At 41.3% G+C, this 22,663-nt stretch overlaps 1 protein-coding gene across 2 annotated transcripts; it reads left to right on the top strand.

Annotated features, from left to right (window-relative positions):
* The first annotated feature begins 10,022 nt into the window (after positions 1-10,022).
* On the top strand, positions 10,023-22,639 carry zmynd11 (zinc finger, MYND-type containing 11). Of its 2 annotated transcripts, XM_076290576.1 has the most exons (16): positions 10,023-10,166; positions 11,711-11,840; positions 12,070-12,229; positions 13,211-13,234; positions 14,479-14,640; positions 14,899-14,976; positions 15,253-15,345; positions 15,686-15,773; positions 16,150-16,205; positions 16,335-16,412; positions 16,565-16,683; positions 17,214-17,430; positions 17,999-18,067; positions 20,258-20,569; positions 20,954-21,139; positions 22,492-22,639. In XM_076290576.1, the coding sequence occupies exons 2-16, from the start codon at positions 11,725-11,727 to the stop codon at positions 22,612-22,614; spliced, it is 1,881 nt and encodes a 626-aa protein (XP_076146691.1). In that variant the 5' UTR covers positions 10,023-10,166; positions 11,711-11,724; the 3' UTR covers positions 22,615-22,639. The 2 variants fall into 2 exon arrangements, with proteins under 2 accessions (XP_076146691.1, XP_076146692.1); XM_076290577.1 differs by lacking the exon at positions 13,211-13,234.
* The last annotated feature ends 24 nt before the right edge of the window (positions 22,640-22,663 follow it).

Below are 22,663 nucleotides of genomic sequence, written 5' to 3'. Positions count from 1 at the left end.
GCCTCAGAGGTCCTGGAAAGAACAAAATATGTTATGTACAACCATGGGCCTAGGCCTCCTAGTCACTTACATTTTCTTAAAAGCTATTAAAAACTCAATTTAAGTATGAAAAATGCATGGCATGACATGTCAATGACATGTGCATAAGATAAGAGAAAGGCTCTACTATGGTTGATATTCCATTCGTATGCACAAGCTTGCTTGCAGTGAACACTGTGATTGGCTGAGCAACAGGCCTGTGCTGATGAGAGAGCATGCACTAAATGACGAGGCTACCACAAAAACAAAGAAGACTACAAGCAGATGCACTACTAATTGACAGAGTCGGCTACATTCACACTGTTTTCAAATGGCATCTTTATGATGACACCTTAGCAATGACAGGAAGAAAGTTAATTTGCAATAAAATGTTGTATTTTGACATTGATTGGGTTTGGCTGTTGTTGGTTGTGTTATTGCATCCCTTTCAGGCTGCACAGTTATTGCCTCGTGATCATGTGTGTGTGTCTGTGTTAGTGTGTATTTTGATTGAAACATTTTCCAGAGAGAAAGAAAGAGAGAGGAGGTGTAGACTAAAAAAGACAGAATGAAGAGCCCATGGATAAATTATCTATACATTTGCAGGGTCACCTGCAAAGTATTTATAAGGACCTACTATCTGGCACACAACTTCACTCTCACTTGAGAAGACCCCAAACTCTCTTCTTTTCTTGGATTTTGAAATAAGTGTGGTGTTATTTGATAATATGGCTATTTTAGGTCATGTTCATGAAGAAGGTAATCTATCCATTATTGTAGCTAAGCATAGCATAGTGGCCGGAATGATATTCATTTCAAATCAAGAAGTCATATTATCCCCTTCTTCCCAGTTCTATCTTTATTTAGGTTACTTTTTTCAGTCAGTCTCTGATAGGCTGTGGTTTATACAGTACAGGCTATGTGAATTAAGGTGTCAATATATCAGGCAGAAAGCAAGGTTATAGCTTAAAACATTCCATGCCATGTTTGAATTTGAACTTGTGACCACTGTTGCATCTTAAAAAGATATGCATATCGTAAGTTACGTGCAGGTGTAAACTGCAAACTACAAAATGAACAGATTCCGTTATTAGTTGAACTTGTTGACATATTTAATGATCAAATTATAACATTAGGAGGAAGCAAAGAAGTTAGAGTGTTGCGTGAGGTTAAGTGAGATCTGTTGATTGTCTGTGTCTCATGGTCAATGTGTGATGCTTGATATCACTCATAGAACAGTTTGTGTCTCTGTGAACCTCAAAGACAAAAACAATACATTCAGAGCACAAAAGTTTAATTATCGGATTTTGTTTTGTTCTTGTCAGAAATCCCCACACCCACAGCCCACTGTAAATGTGTGACAAAGTGTGTGGATTAGTTATAACAAAGAATTTCAACCTAATCAACAGATTATTTTACATGTGACCCTTTCAAGAGAGTTCTATTATCAGCATCATAGTTGGCCCCACAAGACTTCCTTTTTAACATTCCATATGTTATCTTAATGCAGAGGAAGTAGATTGGGGCCCAAATAGAACAAGCATTGTTTTTTTTTTATTGTTGAAAGGGTCTATACCAGTGGTCTCCAACACGGTGCCCGCGGGCACCAGGTAGCCCGCGGGACGGCTATGAGGCGCCCCCAGCGCACTTTCTAAAAATAGCCAACAGGTCGCCTGCAGATCACGCTCTAAAAACACGCTCCATTGTGAAGTTTTCAATAGATATTTAAGTCTAGACCAGAACCATTTTAAGAATGTATGTAGCCATACATCTGTAACATTAAATTGATATTGGTGATACCTTTGTAGCTGCGTTAAATTTTAGCCTTTGGCTCCAAATCCGTTTCCCATTCAATCTTTAAACAACAACGGAAGCGGAGCGCATACACGATGCTCGCACGCATAGACAGTAAAGGGGGAAAAAACTTGCTTGTCTGGTGTAGCCAATGGAAGCATATCTTCAAAAGTTCTGTGGCCATTCCATGTTCGTCAAATACGGTTCTTGCATGATTGTTCAAGGACTGAAAAACAATGGCTTTAGCTCACAGGCCTTTTCTCCTCCTAGGCAACTGCCGAATAATAGCGCTGAAAATGTTATAGCATGTATGACTGAGCAGGACTGTGCATTACCCTTTTTGTCAGATCATGGATCATTTCAGGTGTGCAATAACTTTAAAATGAGTTTTCATATGTTAGGGTGGTGTGGGCGATTACTATTGAAATGTTAAAACCGAATTGTCCACTGAAATCAGAACTTAAACAACCCCTGAATTCATAATGGTGGGTGGGTATAAATTGGGTACAAATTCTAACCCAAATTATTAATTGCACAAAAAGATAGTTTTTTTTGTAAAAAAAAAAAAAATAGATTAGATTCCCCATGCAAAGTATGAAATGAACAAACTGAACAAAAATTTTGGTAGTGTTGCATAGGTTATTGATATTAAATTTGAAAATACAGTTGCTTAATATATAAAGATGTATAGGCCTGCACAATATTGATAATTTAAAAGTAAAAATCACATACAGTAGGCCTATTATTTAGGAGGACTACCCTCGCAAAAAAGGGGTGAGGGTATGTTTGTTTTAAATGAGTAGCCCTCCATATGATTTCGGGTCTTCAGGTAGCCCTCATTCCCAAAAAGGTTGGAGACCCCTGGTCTATACAATCCTCGCCCCTCTCTACATAGCTGTGACTGGGCATCTGGTGGATGATATGGATCCATCTGACTCATGCACAGTGTGTTCTAATCAGTGTCTAGCAGCAAACAAAATACATTGTTGCATGACTAGAGTTATATTGCTCCATCAGTCCACCAGTGACACGTCTTCAGTGCCTTTAATCTTTACATAGAGGAGTTTTGGGGATGTTATCCTCCCCGAGGATGCTGCATTGCCAGTCATCACTGTGGCAGTCAAGGTCCATTACAGGTCAATGGCGCAACACAATAAAATATCAATGGTATAGTGCAGACATCAAACAGACAGAGGATTGGAAGCTGGCCCTTTAATCATGCAGGCTTTGAAGGAGTCTGTCACAGCTGCCTGTTTTGGCTTGCAAACAGCATTCTCTTCCCTCTCCTCAGAATCATTCATCAGCTTTCCTCTGCTGCTGTTGCCGAGCGCAAAATTATACTCGGGGTGTCAGAGTCAGCTCCAGTCTACTTCAGTAAGGGCTGCACGGAGAGAGGCGCAACCATGTGGATAAGTGTAAGCCCTCTTATTGATGCATGGAGGGTTAACTCCTCTGCCTCCGGTGCCGCAGTGTTTATCTGGGAGAGGCTTTGTCTGTAGCATATGAGCTGTGTGTCAGATGGAGAGGCAGCTCCTTCCGTTTCGTTGGTGGATTGGTGTTTTCCACACCTAAGCATGACACTGTAACATACTGTTTGCACAGCTCTACAGGGAGAGGTGTGCTAACACAAAGCTTTTCATTCCAATTTCTTCCTCAGCCTTTCCTGACTCCTGACTGAGGTGCAAAGTATCTCAGGGCCTACCTTCTTAGGAGTTCACATTCCTGCAGCCAGTCTTCAAAAAGGGCTGAATGTGAGCATGTTTGAGTTTAAACTGTGGATTCCGGAACTCAAAGCACCTCTTTTTCAAAGTGATGACAATTTGAAAACCCCTCAGTGTCCTTCCATAACTTTTTTTTACTTCTCTTATCATAATCTTTATCCTCTCGGCTGCTGACACTAAGTTGTAAGCTTGGGAGAAAATCTGTTATTTTGATGAGAAATAGCATCTTCAGTGTTTGTTTTGCTGACAGACAGGTGACATGTTGGTATACTATGTGACTCAGCATATCGCCATTAGACTGAAAAACAGCTGTGCAGGGTGATGGTACTTAGAGTGAATCCCAGGTCTAAGCCATCTTGAACGCATAATATTACACATAATCTGTCACTGTGACATGAGCACCACTTGCCTGGTGTGCCACATTACCATCTACAGTTTCACTGTCAGTGTGAACGTTAAAGGTATTTTAAGCTGTTCTTATCCAGTATCTTTTACATCTTCCTCAAAATTAAATTATTTCAGAAATGTGTTTTTTTAATTGCAACTCATTTAGCAGAAACAAAAACCAGACCTGGTGGCTGACACCTGACCCCCTCACTTCCCCTGGAAGGAAGGGTGTGATGCACCTGACAGCATCTAAGGTGACAGTCTGAAGCCCTCAGTGACAAACTTCAAAGGGCAGTGCTCACAGATGCATTGACAATCAATAAACCACAGACCTGGAAGGAATAAGAGCAGTTTTGATTTGCCTGAGTAAGCACTTATCTCTCAAACCAGATGCCGCACAGAGAAAAGACAATAATAGTTCTGGCTCACTGAAAGTGTTTCAGCTGTCTCTTGAGTTTATGTGTCACTTCAGCTTTCCCCTAGACATTTCATGTTATAAGATTTTTTTTTATCTACCATCCAAATAGTAACCTTAATTATGTGCTTGGATGGACAGATTATCACAGACAAAAATGGTCACAGACTCTAATCTAATGAATATTTAGTTGTCAGTGCATTATTAGGTGTGTCTTCTCATAAATATTCATACACAAATGCAAGTTATTTCACTGCACATAATTTAATCACATAGGACTAAATTGTTTGTGTTTAAAAAGAAAATTATAATATCTGTGACCAGTGAAAAGAAAACCACTGTGATCAGAGCTGCATGATAGCATAGATGCCACTTTTGTGCAACAAACTAAGGAATAGACTGAGATATTAAGTGTATAACAAATGATTAGAAAATAAGCTTCTGACATTAAACAATATTTTAAAAGGTTTTTCTCTAAAGCAAAAGTGGGTGGCACAGAGCAATCTTATGTATGAGATAATAATATCTGAAATTAGTTATAGCTAGGATCACCACGGTAGTCCAACGTGGTGTGCACCTCAATAACATGCAATATGTGCCCTTATTCCTAAATAGGAACTCATCTGGACATCAAATCTCTGTTCCCCCAGTTCCACAGCAAAGGTTCTACAGGATCACACTGACCTCTACTGGTGACAATGTGGCTCTCGCTATTGCAGGAGCATGGTATTGCATGGCTCTGACAGTGTGTCATGTTTTGCATGAGTGTATGGAATTGTTTTGAATGTGAATACTTTAATCTAACATTCAAATATGAGCATGTTGATGTTGTTTTACAAGAGACAAAAGACGCCATATTCTTTCATATCATTTTGGAGAGCTATAAGAGAGGCAAAATGGACTAGATTTTGCATTAGGGGTCAATAATACTACTTGATTAAGATAAATTGTTCATATTGAAATATTTAAATAATATTAAATTTGTTAACATGTGTTAGCTCATAGACTTCATATCAACTTTAAGAACCTTACAATAACTGCAACTTTGTCTGAGAACGTTTCTTAATGAGCCTATACTGTATGCCACCTTTCAATTGTCCATTACATTTTGTGTTCAAAGACATTTTCATTGTGGCATCTGTTGAGCTACTGTATGATCACCATGCCCAGGCCAGACTGCTTCCAGAGTCCATAATGGCTTCAGAGCTTTTAGAGAAGGCCGCTGAGCTCAGAGCAACCCCACTATCAGCCTTATATGGGATATGTGTGTCGGCAGTGTTTACTCATTTATACTCTCGTGAAAATATGGGATCTCCAGACTGGGACCATGCTCTCCTCAATGTTATGACATAGTGATGGCAACAGATTCCAGTATATGATACCATACTTGAGAGTAGGGATTATTTTGTGTTAGGTCAGCCAACATGTCTTATTCACTAACAAAGATTCTAGTCTAGGCAATCTGTGAGAAAAAAAATCACCCAACCCAAAACTAATTGCAAATTTTTTTTTTTTTTGCATTCAGTTCATGGCAACCATTAAATGTTCCACTATAACTGAATTAAGCCTATATTTTGCATTGTATCTCCTGAAGCATTGAAAGTGCCCAAGAGCACTGTAGCCTCCATCATTCTCAAATGGAAAAGTGTAACCAAGGACAAAATGGTCACTATGAATTCAAAGTTCAAAGTTCAAAGGAACTCTGGATCTCATTCATAGTGACCATTGGGTCCTTGATTACCTGTCTGACAAGGCCCTTCATCCCAGATTACTTAGTTTGTCTGAGCGGCCAGATGTAGGAAGACTGTTGGTTGTTCCAAACTTTTTCATTGGAGAATGATGGAGGCTACCATGCTCTTGCACTTTCAATGATGCAGACATTTTCTTGTATCCTTCCCTATCTGTGTCTTCACACAACCCTGTCTCTCAGGTCTACGGACAACTCACTCGACCTCGTGGCTTGGTTTTCACTCTGACATAAACCATCAACTGTGAGACCTTATATAAAGAGATGTGTGCCTCTCCTAATATTTCAATTTAAATTTTGAATGTAATATCACTTATAAAGCGCCAAAACATTGCACATGTCTCATGGCGCTTTACAGAGTGTTAAACAGTGTTCAATGAAATTAATTAAACAATGTTAAATGAATTCATTTAGGCAGAGGTGGACTCCAATCAAGTTGTACAAGCATCTCAAGGACCATTGATAGAAGTTCAATTGCAAGTGTCATAACAAAAGGTCTGAATACTTATGTAAATGAAATATTTCAGTCTTTTATTTTTTATAAATTTACCAAACACTCCAAGCACCTGCTTTTTTGTGGAGTGTTGGGGATGTGTAGATTGATGAGGGAAAAAATAATTTAATCCATTTTAAACTGAGTCTGAGACAAAACAAAATGCGGAAAACTTGAAAGGGTCTGAAAACTTTCCGGTTGCACTGTATATGCCCATTGGCATCAATATAACCCCATTTAGCGCATACACAGTACCCAGCTAGTTAAAAACCAGCTAAAAGGGTCATGATCCTAACGGATCAACAGCTTTACTCAGTGTAATATCATTCTGGGCATGCAGTGACAGAGACTTTATTGATGTCAGAGACGTCGTTCTCAGTATTATTTGTCAGTGTACCATGAGTTTGAAGCTGTTACTAGAACTGCATTGGGTTGCTTTAAGCCCACATTCTGTGGCTCTCAGTAGATTCGGTGGTTAGTTTGTATCACTTGACAAGTTCAGTTGTGACTTCTTGAGTACATCTTTGATACTGTAGGTATGAGATGTTACAGGCAGGTCAGCATAGTTGATTTGTTGATTGCAGATTTAGCCCTCAGATTAGCCCCTCATGTAATGATAATTTTGTTCTTGACAAAGGCTGTCTCTTGCAAATGTTACCTTGGCCACATGGACAGACCTATAGTCTGGACATCACCAGCTGGTCCATAGCCTGCTCTGTGCTTTCAGCCTTGCGCATGTGAGAACTCTCCCACGCCAGCAAGCTGCTGCTGTTCACTGAGGACTACAATCACAATCAGATGTGTGCTTTACTATAGCATTCACAACATTGTTGGCTACATACGTTTAAAACACAGTGCCAGTGAGCTACCACTGTTCATTGACCCGCAGTCCTGATTGTGCTTGTCCGTATGCTTGTGCAACTGTCAGACATGTAGCAAATCACTGGTCCCTGTGTATCATTGTGTGATGATCTCTCCTCTTGTCACCGTACACTTGCCAATGTTGTACCAATGTTGTTGGCTCTATTGCCATGATATTCCTACATCACTGCAGACTCACCAAACTCTGCTCGTGCTGTACTGTTGACTCACTACCTAAGTGGATGACAACCTGCCATTTGCTTCATTACAATATGTGGATATTACAGGCTCAACCTGCTAATAATTCTCTCTGTCACTTTACACTTGTCAGTTCTGTTTGTGTATTGCCTTGTGCTGACTTACTCTACTAGAGGCGAATGTGTATACACTTTGCTAAAGGTTCTTGGTGAACTATGTGGCCACAGTCACAACGAGGGCTGTGGTATATGTGTAGCTCGCCAAGTGAACTCGACTGAAAGAGAAAGTATGGTTATGTATACGTATGGTCTGAAGGAGAACATGAGATGTTAACCCTTTCTGCCCCATTGACGGAATCTGGCCAGCCTGTCACTTCAGAATGTTGAAAGAGGAGGAATATTTCACAGACACTGCCTTATAGTGCAAAAATATTTCCCTAGACGGGTGATTGGAGATTGGTTCAAATCAATAGCATCATCAAAGATGGACTTTGGTTAACGTCTCATGTTCTTTAGCAAACAGAGGTTATACATAATGTATGTTTGTACAGCTTTAACATTTTTAACATGTTTCCAACCTCAATGAATGCTTCTGAATACTGTGGCACAACATATTCAACATGTTTCATTTTAAAACTTCATCTTGAAGGCTTAAATAACAAAGCTATCTTCCTTTAACACTGATGGTGCAATACTAAGTACACCTGAAGGCCTACTCTCAGTACATGCCACCTGTATAAGTATAACACAATCATGTTGAAATTACATGAATATTTCATGTAGGCCTAAGCCTAATCAGTTTTGTTGGATTTACTTGATCAAATTGGGTTATCACAGCATGAATCAATTTTGTAAACCGAAATAGAAATGCTGGACTAATTCTAGACATTTAATTCATGTGCAACCAATGTACATTTCAGTGAATGTGTGTGTCTCAGTTTCAATTAATCTAAGGACTTGTACGCGGTTTCAACATACTTCAATATAACATTACTTTAGAATCAGCCCCTGTGTTTCCTTTTTTCATCTGTCTACTTGACCTATCGTTCGATAGCTATATCAGTATTATTGGCCATTTTGAGGAGCCTATCCAGTATTTCAAAAAGGATTTGCTTATAGCACATAGTTGAGGCTGCATGGAAGTGGGTTTGCAGAGAACAGACTGGTATGGCACACAGTTAACTCTGTGGTCTCTCCAGGTGTCTTCAGCAATGGCCTACCCACAGCATGTGCACTTGACCTATCGTTTGATTCTGTAGCTATATTACATTACATTACATTACATTTAGCAGACACTTCTTGACCAAAGTGACTTACATATGTCAGCTATATTACAAGGGCTCACATTGTCCCCGGAGCAACTTGGGGTTAAATGCCTTGCTCAAGGGCACAACGGTGGAAGCTGGGAAATGAACCGACAACTTTCAGGCTACTGCACCACTACACTACCACCGCCCCTTATAAGTATATATACTCTTTTGATCCCGTGAGGAGGAGGACATTTGGTCTCTGCATTTATCCCAATCCGTGAATTAGTGAAACACACACAGCACACTGTGTACACACAGTGAAGTGAAGCACACACTAATCCCGGCGCAGTAAGCTGCCTGCATCAAAAGCGGCGCTCAGGGAGCAGTGAGGGGTTAGGTGCCTTGCTCAAGGGCACTTCAGCCGTGCCTACTGGTCAGGGTTCGAACCGGCAACCCTCCGGTTACAGGTCCGAAGTGCTAACCAGTAGGCCACGGCTGCCCCTATATCAGTATTATTTGCCATTTTGAGGAGCCTATCCAGCATTGCAAAAAGGATGTGCTTATAGCACATAGTTGAGGCTGCATGGAAGTGGGTTTGCAGAGAACAGACTGGTATGGCAACTCTGTGGTCTCTCCAGGTGTCTTCAGCAATGGCCTACCCACAGCATGTGCACTTTATTAAGGCAGAGTCTACTGGGAGTCAAATATGCAAGCATGCCAATCAACAACATAATCTGATAATGTAATGGATTTGATTATCATTTATTATTCTTTTGGTGAAAACTCCCCATGGCAAACACAGAGTGAAGCTTCATGCTGAATGTAGGCTAAATAGAAAAGATTGATTAAGGCTTATCTGTACGAAAATGAACCAGGCTATTTTATTGCATTTCTATTTGCAGAAGGCATGGTCCTGTTCATTTTAATTACATGAATGGAGGGGATAGCCTATAGTCATACCCTAGGTGTTCAAACAAGCAAATGTCTCTCTTGGTGCTTAAAAGCATAATTTACCTTAATAACATCACAATTGTTCTTTAACACAGATAAAGCATAGGCTATTGTATTGTATAGCCTAACCCGCAACTCTGCGTCCTGCCACTAGAGTTCCCCATCTACAAAATCCAACCTGGCTTATGTTTACCCCCTTGAAGCGCTGAACTGTGGCCGTGCCTCAACCATTATTCTGACATATAACTCCCGGAAATACAAATGTAACCAGCCTTGTTTTGAGGACCTGAGCGAGAATATAAGGCGGGGCATTATTAATCTATAAGATTTCGGTAAGTGTGATCTTCAGTTCGACAATCCGCTTTGAGGGAAAGAAAATAGCTACAACCAAGTAGCTGGTCCTGTTTTCAACTGAGGGAAAGGAGTAGCAACATGGCGTCCCTTCTGCTAGCAAGAATGTGAGGCGATAAGGGATTTCCCTCCAATCGCGAACATTTTTTACATGTCGAAATAGAACGATTCTGCCACAATAAACAAATGCCGAGTACAAATGTGAATCTATAAATGTCTGTCACCTCATAAAAGACCCTGATTGTAACAGTTTTATGTACACGTCTTTGCGTTGTTGGCGACAGAGCATAGCACAGGGTAGGGTAGCCTACGAGAAAGATAGTATCCCTTTTGTGTTTCCAAGATCACTCAAATTGCATAATGAATCATTTGGACCGAGGCCCTTCTTTGCTCAGAAATGTGCACACATTGCTTAACTCTTAATCCGTGAACTGACCGAGCACATATTGTATATTTTGAGAACAATGATGTACAATTGGTCCTATGCATAGCCCTCAGTCAATGCACCATAATGCCTATTCCCAATCCATAGGCTACGTGCAGTAGCCAAGATTATATGTCTGGCCTTAGCTCCTGGTATATTCTTTGTTTCTTACACTCCGCCCCGCAACATTGTTTCAACTTGGGCTACAATGTAACTGTAAGTTCGAACGAAGCGTTATTGTCTCTTTCGGTTGTAAAAAAGTAGCTTTACATTCCAGTGGTATGAACATCCTCACTAACATTGCGTTTAACATTCTTAGCCCTGATATTTATGTGGAAGTAGATCTACAGCTAACAATACTGGATGTTAATTTTAATGTAAAGGAAAGAGCGGCTCATTAATTTATTTTATTGTGTCATATGTAATGGATTTTGTGTCCTAATGGCCTTGCCTGATGGAATGATATTGGAAGCGTGGATGTAGTTTTTTTGAGAACCAGTAGTCTCTTCCGGCGAGACTGACTGGGTTGTGACGCGAATGCTTGCTCAAGCCGCTCTTTTTCGTGGCCTTTGCTTAGTCAGAAACTGACATTGTTGCCTAATTCTTACGCTCTTTCTCACGCTCAGTGGTAGAGGAATATTAGAGTAGCCTAGAGGTTTTACTGAAATTTAGAAGACCAAACTCAAAACTTGTAAAAAAAAACAATGCCATATGTTTCAGGACTGTAGAGCACTTAGAACGGTTAGCTTCTCAAATAAACTACACTAACTTCAGACAGATGACTTGTTCCTCAGCATTCTTCTCCACATGTGATTACTCCATGCCATTATTAAAACCTTATGCAGAAGAGAGGAAATGTTCATTAATTATTTATTTGGCATGAAAGGGCTCTCAGTGAGAAGACAATTTGTAGGTCATAGAATATAGACAATAAAAAAGGTGTATTGCCTGGTGCTCCTTTTGGAAGTGGTCTGTTCATGATTAACATGACAATGCAAAATATAATCTTTTAAAAGAACTGTTTTTTATTTTATCAATTGTTTGTGTCAAATTCAATTATAATATGTAAAGCTTACAGATGCAAATTGTTGCCTTCCTCAGTGAGCTGAAAAGCAATGGCGCGGGTGGTGAAAAAAAGGGCGGCCGACCCCAAAGTTGTCCAGTTTGTGTGGTCGGCCATTGAGGTTATTCGCAACCAGAAGCAAATTGCAAATATGGACAGGATTTCAAAGTAAGTCACAAAATCTGTTTTGTAGCGTTATCTAATACATCATTTGCACCCTGCTCAAGAGATGACTTGATGGAGGTACATAGAAGTGCCACAGAAAAACCTAGTTACCTTATGACCATGATTTAAGTTTATGAGTCTGTGGGTTAACGAAAACATGGTTACATGGTCTACTATGTACATTTCCAATGTGTGGACAAAGAGTGGAGAACATTTTCCTTCTTTTTCGCAGGTACCTAAGCCGGGTGTATGGGATGCATCCCAAAGAGACGGCCAGGCAGCTAGTGCTGGCGGTGAAGGATGGGCTCGTGGTGGAAACCCTCACTGTGGGCTGCAAGGGCTCCAAGGCAGGCGTGGAGCAGGAAGGCTACTGGCTTCCAGGGGACGAAATGGTGAGGCACTATCCTACCCTTCATCGCTCTCGTCCCTCTGTCCTCACTAATTGCATGTGGGCCTGCTGGTGTGTGTGTGTGGGCGCAGCTGAAACACCAGCATCATGGAGACGCGGTCCTCTCCGGCTGAACACAAAATGTGTTTCAGTTGTACAGTTATGTTGGTGATATTTGACATCACCAAATTCACTTCAGACCAGCGTGGAGTAGGGATTTAGCAAGTGATATGATATCCCAGTACAGAGATCCTGTTTGTTTCCATAACATGGTTTTCAGAATATGCTTTTCCCCCTGAGGAATCATTTTTTGTGTGCGCAGTGTCCGGCCCTCTACTTCCTTCCCCATTTTACAGACCTCTGTCCAAGTCACATTCAGAAAAATGTTCCACCTCTTCCGCAACATACACATGCAAGAATAGACACAATTTCCAGTACACAGTGTTTCAACTAAAGACTTTTAAATAAAGACTCTACATCACACATTTGGAAAGATTTGGTGGCTGTCATAGGGAACAGTGTGAAACTGTTAAGTTAAAGGCAATGTACTCCACAGTTACCTTCTATCAGTGCCCAGGGAAATTCCTCCTTTACACGAGAGCCCTGTCTCTCAAGAGAAAAGAAGGGTCAATATTGAAAAATCCGAAGTCTTTAGGGGGAACCATGTATTTTCTGTTAGTTGATATGGAGCTCCACTTATTAAATGTTATGTTGTCAGGCCAGGTTGTCTTTCTAGGCAGTCATGTGTGATTTATACCTTGATTTTAGTTTAGATATTCAAAACAAGATGATATCAATGATTTGTGTGTGTGTTGTGTCTGAGTAGACATCATGAGCAGAGGGCGTGTTGTGTGTGGTAGTTTCACGAACTCGCAGCACGTTCCCCGCCGGTAAGCGACCGTGTGGTCGGCACAGGTGTGTCATGTCAGGTGCATTCAGAGATTAGGATTTAAAACACTGTCTTTTGGATCACTTGCTATCACAGGAGCAGATGTCTGAGGGAAGCAAGGTATGTTTGGATTTTCATTTTTGTCGTTTTTGTTTTTATCTTTGTTTTGTTTTTCTTTCTCTCTCCCTCTCTACACTAACAAGGCCATCCCAGTAGCTTTTAGTCTGTGTGGTCAATTTACGGCACAGTTTTGGATTCAATGGAGCTTTTTAAAAAGTCTATTCTATTATTTATTCTGTGCACTGTAAGTGGGTGCAATTTCCAAACAAATCACTAAAATAATTAACACTGACGCATTGTATCCTGAAATAAGGTCATGTTTAAAAAATAAAATAAAAAATGGACTCAAGTTTCATTGAATTTCATCGCTGTGCTTTATGGGATAATCTCAATGTGCCCTCAACTCCTTCTTGGTATTATTACAGCTCCTGAATATTGTTGTTGTTTTTATTACCGTAAATTTTATGTCTTAGATATCAACTATTCTGCCTCTTTGCAGTTTCCTTCTCACATATACAAAAGACGCTTTTCTTCTTTTTTCATTGTAAAAGTACAGTGTGTCGAAATGTGCAGTACTTTCACCTTGTATGTGGTCACAGGAAAAATTGTAGACTGTAGACTGAGTGCGCAAAATTCCCTCTGTGACGGGCATACTGTAGTTGTGATCAGATGTGGTCTTACTAATGGTAGTAGTTTGGGATGCTGTTGAAGTGTGTGTTGTGTGCACCTTGCATGCTGATAGTGGGGGACTTGGATGGGAGAGAGGAGGAGGAGAAGATGATGGGTGGGGAGGGAGCTTGTGTGGCATGTGAGACATTTTTGCCCCCCAAATCACTGTTTTCTCTCCGCCATGTGTACACCTTACAAGGTCAATGGAAAGAGGTACCCTGGAGTGAACGTTCACCCTACCGTTTCAGTGCTTTTCATACACCACAATTAATCATGAAGTCTTATAGCATTTGATCATGTTAAATTAGCATAGATAAACTAACATAGTCTCAGGTTTCACTGGACTGTCAGGAGACGTGTATTTAGGTCTTCTGTAGTCTCTTACATACAGTACATACATACATCAAGCTGTAGCACAGAATACAGGACAGGCAGCACATACATTAGGGGAGTCTGTGTGTGTGTGTCTGTGTGTGAGTGTGTGTCTGTGTGTATCCGCAAGCCTGCGTGTGTGGGCTCAGACAAGTTTAAATGTGTGTGTGTGTGTGCGCCTATCCACTTAAGTCGGCCATGCCAGGGACGCAGGGCCCAGCTGGCGGGAGGGTGGTGTATTACCCTGAGGGTCTGTGTTGCAGGAGTGGGAGCCGGAGAGCCACGACTGGTACTGCTTCGAGTGCCACCTGCCCGGTGAGGTCATGGAGTGCGACGGCTGCTTCCGTGTCTACCACATGCGCTGTCTGTCGGAGGAGCACCGGCCCAGGGACAGCAGCGCCCACTGGCAATGTGTGGTCTGCAGGGTAGGTCAAGGCGCTGGACAGGGGTGGGTGTGTGTTGTGTGTCCGAGGGTGTTTAGATAGGGTGGCTAATGGTTAAAAGTTCAAGACAGCAAAACTTTTTCATTCATTTTTTTTTTTTTTATTCAGAAAAATCAACTGAACTCAAATTAACAAGTAAAATTTGCGGATCAAGTGCCCGGTTGGGCCCAGTCGTGCATGTAGACAGTTATGGATCAGTGAATGTTTGTTTTGACTTTCTTGCTCTATTGTGTTCTGCAGGGTAGCAAGAAGAAGAACTGTTCCAAGCATGAAATGATCACATACCTGCAGTTTATTGTTGGGCGAATGAAAGAAAGGGTGAGTTTTATAAGGGGTTTTCATTTCTATCAGTAGTTAAGAACTATGAAGAAAAGATCTTTATTACACTGTATAAAAGTTGTCTGTCTGACTGAGGAGTCTAAAGGCTAAGGAAGAAGACAAAACGTTTTGTAATTTAACAATAAAACGTCTCAATTGTCAACTAAGCCAAAGTGTTAGTGTTAAAGACAGGATATAAAATGAAGGTAGCAGGGTCAGAATTAAAGCTAATGTTTGTCTCTGTTGATTTTTGCTTTGACATTTACCTCTCCTTAGGCTGTTGACCTTAACAAAAAGGGCAAAGACACAAAGCAGCCCATGTACAGAAGACTCATCCACACGCAGATGGAGGTGGAAAACGTTCAGGAGGTGAGGAAGCTTGGAACGAGAGCGACCGAGAGAATGAGAGAGAGAGAGCTGTTAAACTAAACATGATCTTTTCCACAAGAGTATGATCATATAGAGTTGGGGAATCAAAGTAATGAAGATATGTCACTACAGAACCCAAAGTCAGTCTTTGAATATTTAGCTCCATGTACTGAGACTGTGTTAATGATTATCTTTGCCCACACCCTGTTTATTTATATTAACGGCTAGGTTATAGAAGTTAAGTTGTATGAAGCCTCTATCACATCTCTAAACAACGAGGTAGTGTTTTAATGCCCTTAAGAAGCATCAGATGTGAAGCTGTGTTTGATCTCTTCTGCAGAACATCACAGAGGGTAAATACAAGAACTTTGAGGAATTTAAGGCCGATGCTCAGCTCATTGTCCACAACACAGCCATCTTGTTTGGAGGTGAGGAGAAGCGGTTCATCAGCAAATGGTTGAATGTGTCTCACTGTGTTCTGTGGCTAACTCATTTGTTAATTGTGAATATTCACTTATCACACCACACATGGAGTCATAACTGATTGTTCATTTGTAAAGAGACATGACTGTTTCTGTGCATCTTTTTTCCTATCCCTCCTTTCCACTTCTTAAAAATCCTCTTTTCTTCTATATTCAGTGAGATTTTTGTCCCAACTTCACTGATAAACATGTACTGTAATGTCCTAAAATTCCACCTAAAGTTTCACACCTCAAATACACCTGTTTTTATGAATAGTAACTTTAGAAACCTATTTTGTTCTTGTGTGAGGGTTTGATCTGAAGTGGTGACTTTTGTTCACAGGGCACAGTGATCAGACTGAAATTGCTAGAATGCTTTACAACGACACGTGTCACGAGGTACGTTGTGAGTGGGCACACGATAACCAAGTCAGATAGAGCATTTTACTGTGACTCTGTGTGATTTTTCAGCTGGCGAGGGTGTGCTCTCGAGTCCAAATCTCTCTGTGTGTCTGCTGTCTTTTCCAGTTAAATGAGTTGCTGTTGTGTAAAAACTGTTTCTACCTCTCCAATGCGCGGCCGGACAACTGGTTCTGCTACCCTTGTGTGAGTATCAGCACTGTGCTGTTGTCTGACCCACTGGCTGGAACACACATCCTCCTCCAGGCTTGTCTTATCTGTCTGTCTGTCTCTGTCTGTCTGTCTGTCTGTCTGTCTCGGTGTGCCTCTGAATAAATGAGGTCCCCTTTGTTCTCCAGACTCCCACTCATGAGTTGGTGTGGGCCCGCATGAAAGGCTTTGGCTACTGGCCAGCAAAGGTCATGCAGAAAGATGGGAATCAAGTGGATGTCAGGTTCTTCGGCTATCAGCATCAGAGGTGAGTGGCGTAGGAGTGGAGGATGGGCAGTTCCGGTGTATCAACATTTATCAACATTTCCTACGCCAATGTGGTTGTCTATCTATTAATCATTGAATTCATCCAGACATGCAACCACATCCACACATATGTGTCAAATAGTCAAATGCAAACAGTCAAATACCCACCAGTCCTGCCATTATTACATGTCAACAGGTGGGTAAAGGCTGGGACAACGGTACTTAGGAAAGTGCTGAAGAAAGAAAGAAGTTGACTCTGTGATCATTCTAAATGAATGGAGGGTTCATAGGTGGCAAACACATCTTTCATCTTTCCTGGACCCTGTAGAAATTGCCAGGATAATTAAGCCTGGAGATGAAATTACCAGGAGATGAGATTACCATGAAATAGATGTATAGCAAAAAAATGCTTATTATTCACCACTTATTATTATTCAACACTGCCTTTGATTTGAGCAGAAACCTAATTTTACTCTGACTTAATCACTGTCAAGTCCTTTGGATAAAGACATCTGTTGGCGTTTGCCCCAGGGCCTGGATCCCGGCAGACAACATCCAGCCGATCACGGTGAATGCGCAGCAGCTGCAGGTGAAGCGCAGCTCGAGCTGGAAGAAGGCCTGCGAGGAGCTGGAGATGCACCAGCGCTTCATGACCGAAGGCCGCTCCTGGAAGGGCCTGGGCGACGAGCGGCCAGAGGAGCGGCTAGACGAGGCAGAGTCCAGCATCTCCTCCACCAGCAACGAGCAGGTATGGGGGCCACAGGCTGCTGCTGCTGCTGCTGTGGCAGACTCCTGTCTTGGGCGCCATCTGGTGGCTGCTCGGTGGAATTGCACACGTGTTGTCACCCTTTGTTTCTTATGCTGCCATTTAGAGAATGATTACAGCAATTACGGGGATCTGTGTTTCGGCTTTGGCTTGGGATAAAAATGGGTTTTCGGCAGACGGCATATCTCTCATATTGCGGTGTAATTACAGAGTCCCGATTTATGCGCGGAACAGGATGAATTTTTTTTTATTAACTGAAATGAAGGGGTCATTAGTCACGCCTCCTCTGACGACTCAGTCAGGAATTTCATAGGCTGATCACGCTTAATTAAGCCCGATTAGAAAGATACGTTAGCCAAGCACTGTCGTCATCCCCGTATCTGAAATACCCCTGAATCCTAAATGTGATGACTAGTCCCCCAGTGTAAATATTGGGTTGAATAAAAGAACATGTATGGGGGTTAAAGATGGTGTGTAAATGTTGTATGTAGCAGAGACTTGCAGCGAGTCGTGACTATTTTTTCTCATGTTTTTTTTATGTGCATCACAGCTGAAGATTAACCAGGAGCCCAAGGCCAAGAAGAGCCGTCGCAATCAACCTCCTGAGCCCAAAGAGGAGGTGTGTTTGTGTGTGTGTGTGTGTGTGTGTGTGTGTGTGTGTGTGTGTGTGTGTGTGTGTGTGTGTGTGTGTGTGTGTGTGTGTGTGTGTGTGTGTGTGTGTGTGTGTGTGTGTGTGTGTGTGTGTGTGTGTGTGTGTGTGTGTGAGTGAGAGAGAGAGACTCTGTGTGTGTCTAAATTCTCTGATTATAAATGCATGTTTGTTTGCAACATGAATCTTTGTTTGTGTGTGTGATTGCTGTGATTGAAAGCTTGGCATGTCCTTATAAAACACGTAGTTGCCTGAAGCAGAGAAGAAAATAACAAGAGATAGTGTAATTTGTGAACTTGTTAAAATGATTTACAAGACATTGAAATGAAACTTACTTTCCTCTGTAAAAACCTATATATATATAGGCTACTATATATCACACTAATGCATATGCCACTACATTCACAGAGTTTACACTACTGTGTCATATTTCAGTTAATTAGCATGACATCAGGGTGACATCAAAAGGATTATGAGCAGTGTTTCAATATCCTGTTCCACCTCTGCAAAACGATGTCCCAGTCCCACCCGCGCCTTTCACATTTTTGCCTGATTTCATCTGTAAAAATCCACAGGTGGATGTTTTCACAGGATGGGGTTTTCAGTCCCACTTGTCTGCTCTCATGAAAATGGGCATTGCGTAAAAATCACCAATCTTGCATCTGTTTACGTAACACATGGGTTATTTCCTGCTGCTCTAGTGCAGACACAAACAACATTTAGTAGAATCTCCTTTTATATTTCTATGAATGTATATTTATATTTATAATTTACATTATATACATATATGTATATACAGTATATGTATGTGTGTATATATGTATAATATATTTACATGAGCCCTGTGAGTGTTGTCTTTCTCCCACAGCTGCAGACTCGTCTGTTTTCTTGCCACTTGCATCCACAACGATTAACAAAACAAAAAAATCAGTTTAGATTTGAGAATGTAGAATGTCAGTTTCTTTAATATGCGTTTTTTTTAGACACTGTATGGGTGTAACCATGCATTCTTTTAAGGGGTGACATGTCCCCCTCAATACTGAGAAAATACCCAGCTGTCCCCCTCAATATTATTCTTTTTACTAGAAAAATATGTTAATAACCGCCTATGAACACTATGTATCACCGTGTATCAGCTGTCTTTCTGAAGGCACGAAGCAATAAGAACATCAGTTAATAATGTTAACGTAACATTAATGCTTGCATAATGTCATAATGAATGAACCAGCTGTGATTAGAGTGACAAGTGAACAGGGAAGTGCGGAGAGTAAAACTGTCAAACATCAATAGCAGTCAGTCATTCAGTTTTGCCAGGAAATAGCTTTTCTGCCTTCCGTTATAACAATAGAATCTGTTATGAGTTAATTGGGCAAAGATCATTATTTTTGGGTGGAGTAGGCTACATTCTGACTCATCTCCAGCAACGCAGTGGAGGTAGTTTAAATTAGTTCAAAGTTGCAATGATATTACAGCAACTTCAAAACCCCTGGGGATCAATAAAGTATCTCTATCTATCCATCCATCCATTCATCCATCCATCCATCCCCGAATGACTCAAGTTGAGTTAACAATTTCCTTTTTCACTGGCCTGCTGTGACATGGTATTATAACATTAGTTTTAAATTGTGATATGAATCACGATTGCATGAGCTTGGAAAGATACAGTGGTAGCGTCGTGGCTGTGCGGGCGACTAATTTGCCGACGGTGTGACTACCTGTAGCATTAATAGGCTCCCGCTCAGCGCATATTGATAATTAAGTTAGTGTACTTCTATTGCACTAACGAGTGGCAGCCACTATAGATGAGTCGTCATATTTTTATTTTTCTCTGTAAAAGTGAATTTCAAATTCAATTGCCCCCCCCCAATATGTATGTATGTATGTATGTATGTACAGTATGTATGTATGTATAATATATATATATATATATATATATATATATATATATATATATATATATATATATATGTGTGTGTGTGTGTGTGTGTGTGTGTGTGTGTGTGTGTGTGTGTGTGTATATATATACATATATATATATATGTATGTATGTGTATACATACATACTGTATACTGTACACTTCTTAGGTATAAGGCCCCTGTACCAGTCACTGCCTTGTTAGTTGAATTGTTGGGTGACCGTCTTCCTCCCTCTTCCTCCAGGAGCCTGAGCCTGAGATGGAGGCGGTCAGCTCCAGCCAGGAGATCCCCACGGCGACGCCCCACCAGCCCGAGCGCCTGTCTGTCTCCACGCAGACCCGCAAGACAGGGCCCTCGTCTTCCTCTTCCTCCACCTCCTCGGGCTCGTCGTCCGGGCCGCGCATGCAGCACCGCGGCACCCAGACGGTGAACGAGAGCAGCTGCCAGAACATGTGCCACGACAAATACACCAAGATCTTCAACGATGTCAAGGAGGTGATGAAGTCGGAGAACAAGCGCGAAACCGAGCGCCTGATCAAGGAGGCCACAGAGAAGGTGAGCGGAAAACCCTCCTGGACCCACACAGGCACAATAACGATTGACAATAATCTACCGTAATTTCCCAACTATTAGCCGCGGCAAGATTTCTTTAGCTATGAGCTTAATACACGGGGGCAGTTAATGAAAACAGTGGTGATTTAATATGAGGTGATGGATGATCTGGCCAGTTTTCTAACTGTGTGAAATTCTCTGGCACAAGAATCTGTTGCATGCTTGTAATACTTTTTCAATCTTGTTTAAAGTCACAAGTACAGACAAATGCCATGACATTTTAATAACTGCATCTGCCTGGTGAGGGCAGATTTAAGAGCTCAGTGTCCTCTGAGATTATTCAGTCAGGCGTCTCATGTGGCCTGTTCTCCCCCCCCCCGTGTGCAGCTGCGGGCAGAGATGGAGGACGAGAAGAGGCAGGCGGTGCAGAAGGCGGTGGCCAGCGGCCAGGCGGAGATGGACAGGAAGTGCAAGCAGGTGAAGGAGAAATGCAAAGAGGAGCTGATGGAGGAGATGAAGAAGATGGTGAACCAGCACAAGCAGCTCATCTCCCAGACCAAGAAGAAGCAGTGGGTGAGTCACAGAGAAAAACATGAGCATGATGATCACTGTCTCTGTGACACACAATAGTTGTTTTTTATTTAAGTTTGTATTGTGGTATTAACATAGCCACAGAGAGGGGTCACATTTAGCTTTCATAATTCAGAGCAGGGCTGTAACCAGGGTTGAAAAATTGTGAGATTATGGACATGTTGCCGTTTACAAAAAGCAAATATTATTTGTATCTTTAATGGGGGCTGTGGTAAGTTTTTTTTTATCATAATTAAGTTAAGTTTCTAGCTGTAAAAATATCTGTAAAAATAAATCAAAAAAACATAATTATAAGCGAATGTTATTATACACTTATACATTTGGTTTTGATATGTTTTGTAGGCCTGCTATTATTGATGGTGTTGCCTACAGCATCTGATTTATATTTAGAGGTATTGTGGGAAACATTAATAATATGAAAGAAATGGTCTAGTCCTCATCATGGCCAGAGGATATTTAACATGTTTCATACAATTGCCCATTCTTCAGAAGCTGTAGTGTTCTGAACATTTCTCAAAGATAATGGCATACCCATCATTGCTTTGTCTCTCTGTTAGTTCATAACCAAGCCAGATGCTGCTGCTAACATGCATCTGATAACACCATTGCTATCAGTAATTCTGATGTGCCGATGGTTTTCACCACTGATTTTGTGGTTGCCTTAGCAATGGGCTATAGACATTAGCCAGTATAGATTGAGAGGCAGTTATGTCTAATGCACATATTTCCTGTCAGAGTTACTAGAAGTAAACATGTGCCTCTGCCTCTGTGTTCAAGAAACCGTTGAACTATTTTTGCCTCTGGTGGTATTATTGAGATCACTGCATAGATAAGATGTGTCTGGCTTTGAGTTTATTATGACTTCAATGACTTCAAGTATTTTAAAGAGCCTTGCAATAAAGAGCCAGATTGGCAAAGCGATAAGTAATCCAGGACACTAGCACTAGTGTTTAAAAGTCTTTAAAGGTTGATTCAGAATTCTTTACTATCTTTGGGGTAATTGGGATAAAATTTATTTAAAGTAGCATTAAGGAGTTGTGGTGAAAAACTTCCAAACTAGTATCCTAAACTTTGCGAGAACCTTAGAAGCAGTGGCACAGCTGGCTCTGATAAAAGCTTGTTAGCATGCTAACGGGTGTGTCTTGTACACGCAGTTGACAATCTCATTTAATTTTTGTTAAATGAGTTGTAAGACTTAACACAGACTTACCAAGACTTATCACTGCATAATGCATAGCATCAGCCCTTCACTGGAACTCAGAGTAGTTGACAAGATTCCTTAAATGAGTGAAATGTGATATGTGACGTCTTGATGTTGTCTTTGACTGCCTTAGTGCTACAATTGTGAAGAGGAGGCCATGTACCACTGTTGCTGGAACACTTCCTACTGCTCCATCAAGTGTCAACAGGAACATTGGCACGCCGACCACAAGCGCACCTGCCGCAGGAAGAGATGAGCCGCGCCGACTGCCCCCCCCCCCCCCCCACCCATCAACATCTCCCACC

This window comes from Alosa pseudoharengus, unplaced genomic scaffold (assembly GCF_046254945.1).
Source record: "Alosa pseudoharengus isolate Yale_2024_CS ecotype anadromous, Long Island Sound unplaced genomic scaffold, YU_APseudo_1.1 YU_APseudo_1.1_scf_18, whole genome shotgun sequence".
Taxonomy (NCBI): Eukaryota; Metazoa; Chordata; class Actinopteri; order Clupeiformes; family Clupeidae; genus Alosa; species Alosa pseudoharengus.
This window is presented reverse-complemented; position numbering and strand designations above follow the sequence as displayed.

What these genes read in the sequence shown, in the direction of transcription:
- zmynd11 (XM_076290576.1), top strand. Translation starts at nt 11,725, where the DNA reads ATGGCGCGGGTGGTGAAAAAAAGGGCGGCCGACCCCAAAGTTGTCCAG. An exon ending in TTGGGCGAATGAAAGAAAGG is followed by an intron (nt 14,977 to 15,252) that starts GTGAGTTTTATA and finishes ACCTCTCCTTAG; the next exon opens with GCTGTTGACCTTAACAAAAA. An exon ending in CACAGCCATCTTGTTTGGAG is followed by an intron (nt 15,774 to 16,149) that starts GTGAGGAGAAGC and finishes TTTTGTTCACAG; the next exon opens with GGCACAGTGATCAGACTGAA.